The following is a 14,833-nucleotide window of genomic DNA, read 5'->3' on the forward strand; positions in this document are numbered from 1 at the left end:
TTTTCATTAACTCAACCAATCAGTAATGAAGCTAAAACTGTGCGACAGTGATGCACTTATGTATACACTTGGAGCGCCCTGCATCAGCTGTGCCGCCACTACAGCGACAGAAGAAGAAGAAGGAGGAAGCACTTCCGGAGGTCAAAGGCACATTTCGTATTTGAAAACATGGATCCCAATAAAGTGGAAGAAGGTAGCAACTTTATGCTTTCACGCCTTTTAACGTTTTATATTTTCATTTTACACGAATTACATACATGTGTATAATATCGGACTGTGTTTCCATTTTTTAAAACCTTATCAGCTAGCTTAGTTAAGCCCGTGCGTGAAAAGAAACAAGCGCCTGTGCTGTTGTTGTTAGCTTAAGTGTTAGCTCATTTTCTCTGCCTTGGTGTGTGTTCAAAAGCTATTTAACTTTAAATAGTCTCAGCTTTAATCGTACGGGAAAGTTGGCTTTTAACAAGAAATAATTGATGCTGTCATTGTTAGAACTTTTTTTTTCCCTCATTCAAGCTGAAATGACATTTTTAGCTAACAGTTAAGTGACCATATTTTAACATTGTGACATGATTTTAAAATAATATATTCTGAGCTATTCTGCATAAACTCGACGAAGTTAAATGTTTTTAGAGCGGTAGTTTTTCGAGCGTAAGTATGACGTTTTTAAATTGTGTGTGTGCGCCAAGCATGGGTGTAAAGTAAACTTGGAGCCTTTTACTGCATTAGCTACAATAATAGAGCCCCCTCTACATATGGTCTAGCGATTTTATTCATCTGGCTCTATGTTTTGTTATGTTCTTGTACAGCACTTTGTGACTTATTTCTGTGAAAAGTGCTCCATGAATACATTTTATTTCACTTACTTACTTGTCATTTCCTTAGCGTACATTATAGACTACCATTTATGTCTTTGTCATGCTTGGCACAACTTTATGCTAATTATTTTTACTGAAAGGTTGCCTGTCCTTGAAACTGCTTAACTAACAAAAACACAAAACAACCAGAAGAGTTGCATCTTGTATTTTTTGTGCATTCATGTGAAAAGTGTGAATAAACATGATAGTCCATTCTATGATAAACACAATTATAAACAATTCGCTTGTCTCTTTTTGCAGAATCGGGCAAGATGAGTGGTGATGGAGACATGGCATCAGTCATGGGATTCTCTGGGTTTGGTATGTACCGTCCAACAAGAATGATTAACAGAATCACATGCTTATTTTATTCATTTATGATAAACTGACAACATGAAATGTGTTATTGTTCAACCAAGCTGCCTTTGTTCCCTTCAGGTAAGAAGGCCCGCACATTTGACTTGGATGCCATTTTTGAACAGACCCGTAGAACAGCCATCGAGAGGAGTCAGCGCACATTAGGTAGGTTTACCAACATGTTGAGCTGTTTCGTAGTCATGGCACCAGGGTGTGTTTAACTAAACCACAAATGTCACTTCTGTCAGATGAGCGTCAGATGGACGACGAAGGGGAGAGCTCCAAACCAGTCAAACCACCACTCCCCACTCAGAGAGACAAAGCCGCAGCTGCTTCTTCCAGGTAACTAGGGATGCTATATTACAGTTCAGTCAGGCTGCCACTGACTCAGAGTATAGTTACAGTTCTGTTGTTCAAGCATCAAATATGCTTCGACTAATAAGACTTTTTTTTCTCTTTCTAGAAAACAGGAGAGCAGTAGTGACAGTGGTTCAGACTCGGACTCAGACTCAGACTCAGAGCTAATTGGGCCTCCACTGCCTCCTCAATTCACAGCCCAGGGCGATGATAATGAGGGTGTGAGACAGCCTCATCCACCTGCAGGCACGGCTCACAGTGATGACGATGACGATGACGAGGAGGAGCAAGATGATGATGATGATGATGTAAGTCTAAATATACCAAATATATTTATTTGTCTTCCCTTTTTCAGGGCATACATTTTGACTTGTCCCAACAGGAAGAGCACAGGTGTTATAAATAATAATAATAATGTTAGCCTCGTTTTATTCATTGAGTCTGATAGTGATCCAGAATGCACAATAATAGCACCCTGAATCAAGCAGCTATTTGGAATACAGCCATCTGTTTTATTCACACCTGTGCTTTTTCTGCTGTGACATGCCAAAATGTCTGGTGTGGAAAAGGCTTTTATAAAGGCACCTGTTTGCTCTGTGTTGTGGGGCAGGTTCTGGGTTTCACCACTAGATGGCAGCATGAGAAAATATAAAGTGGTTAGTGTTTTCTGTACTGAATGAGACAGCTATGATTGTGTTACTTAACAGTAATTAAGGTGTTTTCTCTTAGGCGAATTAAATAGTACAGTATCAGTAAAAAGTGTGGTGATACATGTTAAAAGTATCGACACTGTCATGTAGGGATTAAATCTCAAAGGTTATCAGTGATAGAGCTCCGATTCTTATCTTTTACTGCCAACCTTTCACTGCTCCCAGTCAGTCATTTGCATCTCTGATCGCTGATTCCAGCCTGATAAGTCAAGCAGCATATTCAAGTCGAAATGTCATGTGTAATTGAATCTTGGAATGAAATGCTACACACTGTTTCCTTATGTTCATCTTAACTTTCCGCCATAGAATCCAGTGAAGAAGATTCCAGACACCCATGAAATCACTCTGCAGCACGGCACTAGGACGGTAAGCACTTCTCCTTGTGCCTCTATGGAAATGTATTTTGTGTTAGAGAGAAGAAGGTCTATATTCATCATAAGTGGCTCGTAATTGACACCATATTGTATTTACAGTATGCGAACACCGAAACATCTGGAGATCAGCATCAGTGTTTGGATTTTCAGCCGAGGTTTTAAAACTATACGAGCAGCAGGACGTCTGTCGTCCTTGACGTTTTGTAGCAGCGAGAAAAGGCGCACATTTTATTTTGATTTCTCTTTCTTCAGTCTGGTATCCAGATCCAGTGCTGATTGCAGTTTTAAAACAGTTTACATTTCAATAATTTCATCAATAAACAAAAGCAAACTTTAAATATTTGGCTTTTTTTTATTTTGGCCGCCTTCAGAAGAGGAAGTATGACTACACTGTCAAACATTTCGAGCAGCGCCACATTATTAGATTGTCCTTTTTTAGTTAAAGTAAGAAGTTATTGTCTCCTCAGGTGTCAGCTCTCGGTTTAGACCCCTCTGGAGCCCGCCTGGTAACCGGCGGGTATGATTTCGACGTCCGGTTCTGGGATTTTGCCGGGATGGACCAGGCTCTGCAGGCCTTCAGATCCCTGCAGCCCTGTGAGTGGTGAGTCCAACGTGGAATAACAACACATTTGCTTAACATGTGGCTAATTACTTTCATGCAAGCATCCAGAACACTCGCTGCTTTTCCATGTGCAAAAGTGTACACAGATACACAAACACACACACACATTTGTCGAGCGTCATTTAAACTCTGCCTAACTCTTAGACATCCTCCTGTTACATTCAAAATGAGCCATTCAGAAGCAGATGGTTGAGATCTGTGGCTGTTTGTGTGTTTATTCTGTCTTTCACTGAGGCCGTCATCAAAGATCAAATTCTTCTTTGCTTTTGGAAACTAGTGGGCTGCACTTGAGCAGGCTTCCCCTTATTATTAGAATTATACGCTACATTTAATTTGATTACAATGCAATGTAGTAGCCTGTTTGGTTTACTGACAAGCTGGGTTTTATATAGAAAGCTGTGCTGTTGAGCTCAACTGTTCTTTTCTCCTGACCCAAAAAGGAAACTTATGAGCTCATTCAAACTAAAACATTGAGGAAAATGAGCATTTGGAGCAGTGTAGTGAGTCTCTGACAATGCCAAAGCCCGTCCTGTGTCCACTAACGACCTTTTTTTTTGCACTTGCAGCGCCTTTCTTCTATACAAAACCAATGCAGTTAAGCGTTTTCAGAGCTCTCTGAGTCAGCTGTTTTTGTTGCTCACAGCTCTCTTAGTTGATTTTTTTAATGTATTTTTTAAACTTTATTTAAATTTGACATCGTGTGTGTAAATCAATAAAAGGTCCTTTAGCATGACAACAGACAAGCGTCAGTTAGAAATTGCTCTCAGTTGAAAATAGTCCAACTTTTGGAACACCGCTGCGCTCGTCAATGTCACTCCTCCCTCACCAACCAATCAAAATCAAGAAGGGGCGGGACCTGCGATATGAACTTTGTCAACAACAAAGGCGAAGGAGAAGCTAATGCTATGTTTTTTCGAGGGAACACTTTCCAGGTCTCGAGCTGCTGTTTCAGTAGTTTTTATGTTTTCTTTGTAAAATTTCCTTTGATAAAAGCAAATATTAAACATACAGAGCAATTTAAAACAGACGCTTCGGCCCGATCAGACAGGGCGCACCGCCTTTTTTGTTGAATCCTACGGTTAAAAAAAAGAGCAGCTCGCGGCACATGTTTTTTCTACTGTTGTTAAGGCAACCACTGAATCATTAGCTGTCATAAACCTAACCGTTATATTGTAAACTGACAGAAGGCCCACCTCTCCTTTCGTCCAATTGGACAATGACAAAAAACAGCCATGGCGTTGGGCGCTTTTCTGCTTTGAGTTTTTTCAATTGGAGGCGCTTGGAGCCAGGGTTGCCAGGTCCGCGCTTTTCCCGCTGAATTGGGCTACTTTTTAAGTGTTGCTGCGGGTGGAAACTTTTGTCCGCTGGTTGGGTAGACCTGTTTTGCATGCAAATTACATGAATTATAGGCTATCTATAAATAGAAATCCTTAATTATTAGTATTATTTTAGATTAAATAATTTATTTATACCCAAATCCTACCAAACGGACTCCAGATCATTCAGCACTACACACAATGGACATGGGACATGCATGCCCACATAACAAACCCACACACTCTACTTTGCCTGACACAGTTAGCGAACTTAAACAGCACACAGTCCGCATCTGTTCGGTGCACTGTGTGCAGTCAGCTAGCCAGCTATTGTCAGCAGTGACACCTGCAGCGGAATCCGTTAACACGCCGGACAATTCAAGCTAGCAACTCCGGCCGGGGAGAAACATGACGCCTGGTAAGTGGGGAAAAACACGGGAAGAAATACACAAGGGACTGGTAAAGTGAAAACTCCATCAAAGAATGGATAGGACGTGTGGCTGGAGATAATACAGAAGCTTTTTGTTGGTACTGTATAACCGAGTTTGCAGGGGGTGAGAGGAGTGGTCCATGATGGATGCCAGTTTTGATAGTATCCTCCTCTCACCAACCTCTATGACCGTCTGAGTTTAATTAATCTGTGTATTTTATAATGCATTTGGCAATGATAGCAATACTGTTAGACTTTAAAAGCAGTGTATATGGTTTGACAGGGGTACATTGAGAGTTCTAGTATCGGGCTGGTTTTGATTGGCCATTGGGCTGGTTTTGTCACACAGACCTGGCAACCCTGCTTGGAGCGTTTCCTCAAAAAGGCGAGGCGCTCTGCAACGCAAAGGCAGCGCGCAAAAAGCGTCCCTCTCATTGAAAACAATGACAAAAAAGACGCCCCTTATCGGGCACAGGCCCTGTGGTGGTAGCCTCAATTTAATTTTAGGAATACAGCTGGTGCACCATCTGCGCCCTGCTAAGTTTGATATTTATCTCACTTGCCAATCTCACTCTACTAAAGTGGTCCAGGTAGCGGTGTGTCTTTTCAATTGCATGTGAGTGAAATTAAAAAAACACTAAATATGTTTACAGTTATTTTCTTTATTGTGGATACCATATTATATTTCTCATCGTAAAAGTCTGTGATAGATTATTGTCATGTTTATTTTCCTTAAATGTGTTCCATTATGTGTCGTGTGTCTTCTAATGTAATATGTTTCATTTCCAGTTCTCATTATGTTCTCTTCGTGTCTGTTGCGTGTCAGAGATCAAAGAGACACCACTCATCAGATGCACCTCAGATGTTGTCTTGTTTGGTTCCTATAGCTACATGTATCTATTGTTTGTGTTTGGCCTGAAACCTTTGAAATATCATACGCATCTTGTGTAACAAAGTTTTGGTGCAGATGTCTCGTACAATCACAGCTCGCAGATGGCTGACCAGGACACTTATCAGAACTCGTCAGCACCACAGAGCTGCAACTTAAAAGTGTCTTATTTTTCATCTTAGATCTCACCCTTGTGTGTGTGTGTGCGTGTTTTTCCCTTCAGCCACCAGATCAAGACCCTGCAGTACAGCATCACCGGTGATGTCATCCTGGTGGTTTCTGGGAACGCTCAGGCAAAGGTGTTAGACCGTGATGGCTTCAACGTCATGGAGTGTGTGAAGGGAGACCAGTACATTGTGGATATGGCCAACACAAAGGTAAAGCGGTTCTCGAGTAGACTTTGTTTGGCTGTCGTTTCAGCTGCTTCTGATTACAGTGAGCTAACCAAAATAATAACTGAGATCTGGCAACACAGAGGAAAAATGTGACGGGGCAATAAACACAAGCAGTCAGACGATCAAACAAGTCGTAAACAAACCAACAATTTAGTCAGATTCAGTTATTGGAGAAAAAGAATAAGTAGGAGCACCAGACATGTAAGTTATGATCCACCATTGTACAGAAAAACCATGCGAGAGAGAGAAGTTAGTCTGTTTCTCTTCTTAAAGAAATTCACTATCTAGTTGCTTATTGTGCTTGGGTACTGTTAAGGCATGAGTAGGGAGTATACAGTGTGCTTTTAGAGCTCTGTCTGAATACAGCTGCCTGCTGTGGCCAAAAACGATGCTATGAGAGCGATAAGCTAAACTAAGTAGGGATGCACGATATTGGATTTTTTGCCGATATCCGATATGCCGATATTTTACAACTCATTTAGCCGATTACCGATACCGATATTTTTTTCCCGCACACCTAATTGCAGAGATCATCAACTCTCTTCTGTACTGGAATTAGCGTACAGTATAATGGTGATACTCTTATCACATTTGTTACAACGGTCGGGGTGACGGGTCTTGAGATGGTTAATCAAGTTTGTAGTGTTGAAAGACTTTGCCTTGGCTCCTCCTCGCATCACCGAAGCTGAGCAGTCATTGCAAATAGCAGTTTTGCTTTCTATTTCGGACACTTTGAAAAACTTCCACACCACGGACATTTTGGCTTCTAACTCTCTCATGCTGCAGGTAGACACACGTGACGTCATCACGCTGTGCCGCGCAGGTCTTCTTCGCGCCGGGGACATTGCGCCGAGGTCGGGCATTTAATCGAGTATGCAGCAGCCCATTATTTTATCGGTTAATTAGATCGGCTGATATCGGCGTGTGGGCCGATTCATTTTTAAGCCAATATCGGCCGATACCGATAACGTGCCAATAATATCGTGCATCCCTAAAACTAAGCCAAACTTGTTAAATAGCTCTGTGAAGCTGAGGAGAGCTGCAGATTCAGGTGACAGTATTCTGCGACTGTCCCCTGTCACACTGTTACATTTTTTTCAGGTTGACATTTGAAAAGTTTCTAAAAATATCGATTGTAGCTGCTTTCAAGATGTTCATGTTTTTCAGTGTAAAACAACAGCAGCGTTTCTAAGAAATGTAAACACAGCCTGGATGCTTTGCTTTGAGGGTAAATCCTGCCAACCCATAATGGCAGCAAGGTGCGGCCATGAGCTGGTCTGTTTTTGTATGTGAGGATAATGTGTGCTGTGTGAGCGGCCAGAGGCGGTCTCAGAGGGAGAGGAACACCACATGCTTTCAGGACCGTCGTGGTTCATCTCTTGCTTGTACCTGCATCTACAAAGGAGGATCCTAATTAAGCGCCCATGTTTGGGTTTTGCTGTGTTTAAAAAGCTCTATTGGTGGTCACTAACCATCTGTGGCAGCTGCGCTGCATTTAGACATGGTTTATACCACCCATATGAATCACTTGAACAAGTGAAGGCCCATTGATTGCGAGTAGTGTTTTCCTGGATGTCCTACGTTCTTGTCCAGCTCGGCCCCATCTGGAGCTGATGGGAGAGCTTGGTTCAATGGAAAAGCGTTTTGGCCCGCTGACGACGTCCCACTCGATTAGCTGTGTCTCATGTGATAATGAAGTCCTTGCTTCTCTTCTGTCCCTGATGACAGACAGTAACGTACCTCCTACTGTGAGCGGAGAGATTTTCCACTGAGAGGCCTCAATATGTGTTTGATTAGATGGCATGATATCTGATGTTTTGGTATAATAGTTGTTCTGTTAAATCTGGGATCATAGTAAAAAAAAAACTCTGTTTCCAATATTTCTAAATATTGAAATTGGATGTTGTATCCATTTATTGCTCAAAATCCAAGAGAGAGAAATAAGAGAAGCAAATCCTCACATGTAAGAAGCTGAAAACGTTGTTTTTGTTTCGTATATAAATTATATTTAATTATATAATCACTATCGATATAGACAGACTGACCGACTGATCCTTTCAGCACTTAAGGGGTTATGCTAATTTCAAGCTTCATATTTCGCTCTGTGATACCTGTGGAGTACCTTAGCATACCGTAAATTCTCAAATAACAGCCGCTAGTCAAATAAAAGCCGGCTTTCTATAAATAGCCGGGGGCGTGGTCGGTAAGAACAAATAAAGGCATGCCCCAAACACAGGCCGGGGAAAAAGGAAAAAAAAAAAGGTCAAATAATTTCTGAATGTATTTCTAAATGAGTGATTTATTTTGTCTTTTCTTTTTATTTAAAAATACGGGCCAAAAATCATACAATCATGTTACTTGTAATAAATCAACACTTAGTTGTTGTGGATCAAAGTGTTCGTGTACTGTTTTAGGTCTTTAGGGTCTTACCTTTGCCGAAATGTCAACATCATGATGCAGATTTATCAGAAGTAAAAATGAAGCTTCGTCAGGTCTGTCCTCCAGAGGAGAAGAAAACTACTTTTACAATGCTCGTTTGTTGAAAGGAGGTCGGATCGATCTGATGCATTCGAGGAAGTCGGGAAATCTGAATGCTGAACGGGTTTTGTGACACGGCATCAGGGAATTTATCTCAAGTTGAATTTTAGATCTAGCTTAGAGCAGATCATAGAAGAGACCTCATACTAAACTATGACCTAACATAAGCCTGCTTCATATAGAAGCCTGGTACCTTCTACAGCTGAGGTAAATAAAGGCCCCGCCCACTATTTTAGAATTTATGGTAATTGGTGACATTTTTCTCACACTGGTGCTCTGTGCAGGCCCTCATACAGCCTCTGCCTGAAACGACTCGGTCAGCTCTGTCCCTTTAAGAAACCCCGCCCCTACAAGCCCACTTTCTTCTGATTGGCCAGCTCTCTGAAGCCTGCCGTGTAGAAAAAACTGTGTGAAACCTGGCGTTCACAGCAGCCTGCAGACTGAGCTGAGAAGCCTGGGGATTACTCGACAGATTTGAAACTTCATCCACGTTTAGTATGAACATCAAACATTGTAACTTTATATATATGTCTTAAAATGTAAAACTGCATAATACCCCCTCTTTAAGCTTAAACAAATACTGAAACCTCTGCAGAATGCTTTATTTAATTTCAATCTTTTAGTATCAGTCTGTTTCTATGTATTGCCCATTTGTTGTCCTAAACTTTCTTGGAAGTGGAATCAGATTTGTTTAGGGAGGTAGCGGCTCCTTTACCCTAATCATGAAGCGCTTGTGATGGATGCTTCTGTTTATTTGGATGTTATTGCACAGAGCAGGGAGGCAGTCATTCACAGCCCATTTGAGCTTGAACCTCATCCTACAGTGGAGTGAGTGTGTGTATTTTACCATAAAACTTAACTACTTAGCAATTTGTTACCGGTCCTGTTTTAGTCGTTAAACGGCAAGACCCCAAAAAATAACTTATTGATTATAAGAGTGGTGTGTTTAAAGTAATGACTGAACAAGTAGGCCTCTCTTCCTGATGCACGCATACCAATGTCGTTTGGTCAACTTCTGCTTATGCAAGGCTCTGCTTTCTAGAGCATCCTGTCAAATAGCGGTATGTCATGTCTGAAGCCTCTTTGCAGCTCACTAAAATGTTCCCTCTCTGACCTGGCAGCGGGGGGAGGCCTCTCTCTGGGATATTCCACTTTGAAGTCATTTGTTATGAGTAATTCTCCACAGGGCTACCCCAGCAGAGGAAATGTCTCAAAGTTACCCTCGCTGTTTGAGGCAGTGTCACGGCCCGTTCACTCGCTCGGTTTAAAGGCCAGGCCTATGTCGAGGAAGGTTAAAAGTCAAGGTTACAATATCACCGAATTAAAGGTGAAAAGGTCCCGTCCTCAAGGATGCGTCTTTTAAAGTTCATTCAGATTGAGCAACATAATCGGTGCCTTCTGGGAACCTTCGTGTGCCTGGTAGATGAGCCTCTCTGCAGCTCTGATAATGCACAAAAACTTGATAGCACCGCTGAAATATTTAACTTGTGACCTTTTGAGCAGCAGTTTGGCTCCATATTTAACAACGAGGAACACCAGCTGTCTTTGCACATAATTCCTGTTTAGAAGGATCGCTTAATTCGTGCTCATAAATTCATCTGATTGGTTCCTCTTGGAAACATTTCCCCTTTAATGTTTCCACCAGCTCTTACTAACCAGTCTCTAAACTCCAAATGAGTTTGAAAGCATTTGCGGGGAAAATGGCAGCCCAGAAAGTCGATGGTACTCGCAGGGAAACGCATGATTCACAGGTGTTTGCTGCACACAAAGTGAGCCACAAAATCTGCTCGGCAACACATTTTAGTGCCTGTTAAAAATGTGTTAATTTTTACTTCCTGCTCTTTTCAGGGCCACACAGCGATGCTGAATTCCGGCTGCTGGCATCCCAAGATAAAAGAAGAGTTCATGACCTGCTCCAATGACGGGTGAGTTTGACTTAAGCGTTAACCATCCAACTTTCATTCACCTTACTTTGCAGCCAACTTGTGTTTGCAATAACCAAAATGTTTCATTGGTCTTATGAGCTCATTCACCAGCAGGGAGTCCTCCAGTCCAGATTTTGCCTCTGAAAGGGTAGCTTGGCCTCACAGCTGGCACATTTCATATTGGATGCACTCCAAGTACAGCCCTTTATTTGCATGCAGTGATTTGGACTGCAGCCACACTGCTGGAGATAACAAGACGACACGCAAACACACATTTACATTCTTGCTGCTTCTGATATCAAAGCTTTAGCAGGTTTGCCTAAAACTGTAACCCTTTGCCCTGCTTAAAGGTGCGAGTGAATATTTGTGAGTGAGACCACAGCGATGAGTCTAAGTGAGTGTGACAGGCAGCAGGGCAGAAACCCGGAGCTATCATCATTAAGTGGAAACAAGGGCCTAGCTTTGTGGGCAGGCCGCAGCCCCAGTGTTTACCAGTGTTGCTGCTCTCCCAGATGTGGAGGCCGGTTTATTTAGCTCTCGCTGAGGCTCTGGAAATCCTCCCCTGGCACGTTAAGCGCTGGGTGTTGCCCCTGGCCAGCTCGCAGGAGAACGGCGGAGGAGAGCTGCGCACAGGGAACCATTCACAGGCGGAGCAGCTGCGTGTGGAGGAGGGTTCACGGCCAGCAGGGCAACCTGAGAGATGAAAGAGGCGGCGACGACGAGAGGAAAGAGAGGGAGGGGCCGGCTGTAGTGATTTACAGGTGAAAGAAGTCCGACCAGGCCCGTGTCACATCTCACATTTGTAGTGTCAAACTCATTCCTTCTCAGTCCGCCCTTGCAAACAGAATGAAGCCACCAGGGTTTAAACATAAAGATCACATTAGTTCAGTCCTTGTTTTTTAACCGTTGCCTATCACGGCTAGACGAAAGGCAACCAGGCGTTTGCTGATCCGTCCAGATATGAAGAGGTTTTGGATCATACCCGGAAAACGCAGCCTCCTCTTTGGAACTCTCCCCGGAACAATTTATGAGAACACGAAAGGATAAAACGTCTATGTGAATCATTTTATTGGCTAAACTGCTCGTTATTCTTCTTGCAAAATGAGTTTGGATTCAGTTGTGTGGTCAATGCCTCCATCCGCAATGCTCGGAGGAAAACAATGTTTCTTCACGCTGTTTCCACCACTTCGGCGCCGCGCTTTGAACAACAATGGGAGCCTGCAGAAGCCAGACTGTAGCCAGTGGGCCTCTTTGACCAGCAGTTGGCCGACAGCACCAGCGGGTGTCTGCTACTGAGTGTATCTTCTTTAGCGTCAGACCACACCTTGCTCTTTCTTCCTGCGTCGCCCTAGTTAGGAGCTCTTTGTCGCGTTTATTTGAAAGGCTTATTAAGCATGATCACTGGACCACCCCGCTCCTTATTTAAGGTCCCTCTTTAGTTGTGTGGAATCTCATTCATAAAAACTCCCTCCCGGTTCCTTGAATGATTTCATTGACCCAGGCTTTTTTCCCGTGGAGGAAGTGGATGAAATGGAAGTTCTGATGAGGCGTAATAAAGCAGCAGCGGGGTGGTGGCGATTGTCCTCGCACGCTGTGGGTTGAATGAGGCTTCAGCAGAACTGGGCCGCTCGGGAAAGCATATTGTTGGTGTTTCAGAGAGAGTTATCCGACTGTAAATCTGCACAAATGTTTTCCGACATCATTTATTTTTGATCCAACGGGTCGAAATCCGTTTTAAGCGCTGAGCCATTTTAACTAAATCTCTGCTGAAAGACCGAGCACCTGCTCGAAACCACAGATTTATTTCTTGGACAGTGAATGCGCTTTGCGAACGCTCTCCTCCCGCTGGAAGTCTTTCTTTGGCACGACCGAATTTGAATTAATCTAAAAATATGGCGGAGACTTTTGCGAGCTGCAGCCTCTGTTAACAGACAAAATCCTAAACAGTAGTTTCTTCAATAAGTTCTGTTTAAACAAACTGCACCACATGCTGCAGAGCTGCTCAACTATAACTAACTCTGTGGAAAGCTTTGCATAACAAAGGCGTCACGGACATGACATTGCGGATTCTCGGTTTTACTCCGCGTCGTTTTATATCGCCCCGGGAGACCGATAAAAAATTCATGTTATGTTCTTTTTGCGACTGAAATTTCAGCCAGCGGAGACGAGGATAGGACGAACGGCGACTTTCTAATTGGGACCACATGTTACTTCTGTCGAGCTCTGGGACACACTCGCGCATGTGTACACACGCACACAAATACACACAATTTGAGGAATGTTTCCAGGAGGTTTGAATGCCAGGGATTCCCTTTGTGCTGGCCTGATGTCAGGGCTGCAGCTGGATGTGGATGTGTGGCTGTGAGGAAGGAGACCCAGAGGACGACATGGAAGGTCCCCTTACCGCTGAGGAGTAAACAATTTGTCTTTATCGTCTTATTAGGGAATTAGCATTGGAGAGGGTCCACAGAACTCAAAGTCACACAAAGTAGATGAGGTTATTCTTGCAGCAGGTACGCAGCACCTTTGCCTACATTATCTCAAATAAGTAGGTCATTTATATTTCAATTCAACCGGCCATATGCTCAAGGTGTAACGCCATAAGCGTGACCTGCCAGCAGAACATAGACAAAGACTGAGGATGATGTGTGCGGACATGTTGGGGCGATTCACACAGTTTTAACACATCGGGTTCATCCACAGTCCATCTCGTCGTTCCTCGCCTTACACTGCAAGCGTTCCATAACCTGCCCGAGAACGCACATACCATACCTGTAAAGAGTGCATTCATCCTTCTTGTTCAATCTACAGCCCCGGCTGAATTTTTGACTGTCAGGAGCCTTTAGTTCTTCGGTGTGTGAGTACCGTGTTTGTTGCTTTTCTTACTGAACTAAATTAGAGACCACGTCCATATGCGGAGCCGGCTTATCAACCAGATTGTTTGATTAAATCTGAAGAGCTGTCTCGTCGAGCTTGAGTGTCGTCTCACCTGCTTTAAAGTTAGAATCTCGAAGATCTCAGTTTCGTTCTCTTTGGCCGCACTTATGTCGATAAACAGTAATTGCGGGAGCACACTTCCCAGGAATCCAAACAGTGTCGTATGTGTGACGTCCACAGTTGGCTCCGGTTGTAACTGTTGATTTTCTTGGCTGACGGTCGCTTTCCTCTTTAGACTGTTTGCCTTCATCTGAGCGTCCAGTTTGTTTCTTTTTCTTTGGATTTTCACTTATTTTTGAAGTTGTATCTGTAGTCATCGATCTTTTCTTTGTTTGTTCAGCCGTAGTAGATTACTGTTTACTCGTAACACTCGCAGAGACCGGAAAAGCAGCCGCTTAACTCCGCCTACCCTCTCTGGCAGACCCACCACTGCTGGGTGATGGAAAACGCGTCACTAACTGGGCGCCACTTGTGATTTTTTTCTCTGCAAAAGTCGCCACAGACACCCAGTCTGTAGTATTACAAATGCAGAGGCTTTCATCAGTGCCATTGCTGCTTAAGCCACATTAATAATGTTGTGCATCTGCTTGAATCAGCATCTTACTGTACCCACAGTTCATCTTTACTTAGACCAGTCTTTCTTCTTCTTGCCTTCTTGCTTGAGTGCCTGTGTGTGCATGCCTCCTCCCAAACCCCTCTGTCATTTCCCCGCTTTATCTTCCTTAGCTGGGATGCAAAATGGAGCGTCTTCCCCTCCTAATCCGTCTTTCTCATAACAGAGGCCCCAGTTAGTCAGTCAACCGGCCATCGGGCAACAAAACCCGTCCTCATAACCGGAATTCGACCAACCTCATAGAGGACGCACGCCTCTCTTATCCTTTCTCTATTCTTATCTCATCATCTGGGAAAAGTGATCCACGCAACCATCGCCCCCACCAGGCCTATAACCCGATGCATAGATAAAATCTGGGGCCAGGTTGTCACTCCGCAGTTGATGTGTGAACGACAGTGCTACCTCGTAAAGTGCACACGCATGACTGAGGATGTATGGGTCTCATTTTATTGCATTCACCCCGCTGCCTTTGAAGCGTTTGTGCAGGAAAAGTAGGCTGCTGATTGAAGGGAAAAC

The 14,833-nt window shown here is 43.4% G+C and overlaps 1 protein-coding gene across 1 annotated transcript in view; it reads left to right on the forward strand.

Moving 5' to 3' along the window:
• The first annotated feature begins 159 nt into the window (after positions 1-159).
• LOC138602092 (WD repeat-containing protein 70) overlaps positions 160-14,833 on the forward strand; it is a 45,442-nt gene continuing 30,768 nt past the window's right edge. Inside the window, exons 1-9 of the mRNA XM_069673482.1 lie at positions 160-193; positions 1,116-1,175; positions 1,293-1,376; positions 1,460-1,553; positions 1,675-1,876; positions 2,585-2,644; positions 3,120-3,253; positions 6,133-6,286; positions 10,691-10,767. Of these exons, the coding sequence (XP_069529583.1) occupies positions 169-193; positions 1,116-1,175; positions 1,293-1,376; positions 1,460-1,553; positions 1,675-1,876; positions 2,585-2,644; positions 3,120-3,253; positions 6,133-6,286; positions 10,691-10,767 (890 nt within the window). The 5' untranslated portion in view covers positions 160-168. The remainder of the gene's footprint in view (positions 194-1,115; positions 1,176-1,292; positions 1,377-1,459; positions 1,554-1,674; positions 1,877-2,584; positions 2,645-3,119; positions 3,254-6,132; positions 6,287-10,690; positions 10,768-14,833) is intronic.

Source organism: Semicossyphus pulcher, unplaced genomic scaffold (assembly GCF_022749685.1).
Source record: "Semicossyphus pulcher isolate SPU_LCO1_2020_fin unplaced genomic scaffold, fSemPul1.0.p SCAF_22, whole genome shotgun sequence".
In the NCBI taxonomy this organism is placed as follows: domain Eukaryota; kingdom Metazoa; phylum Chordata; class Actinopteri; order Labriformes; family Labridae; genus Semicossyphus; species Semicossyphus pulcher.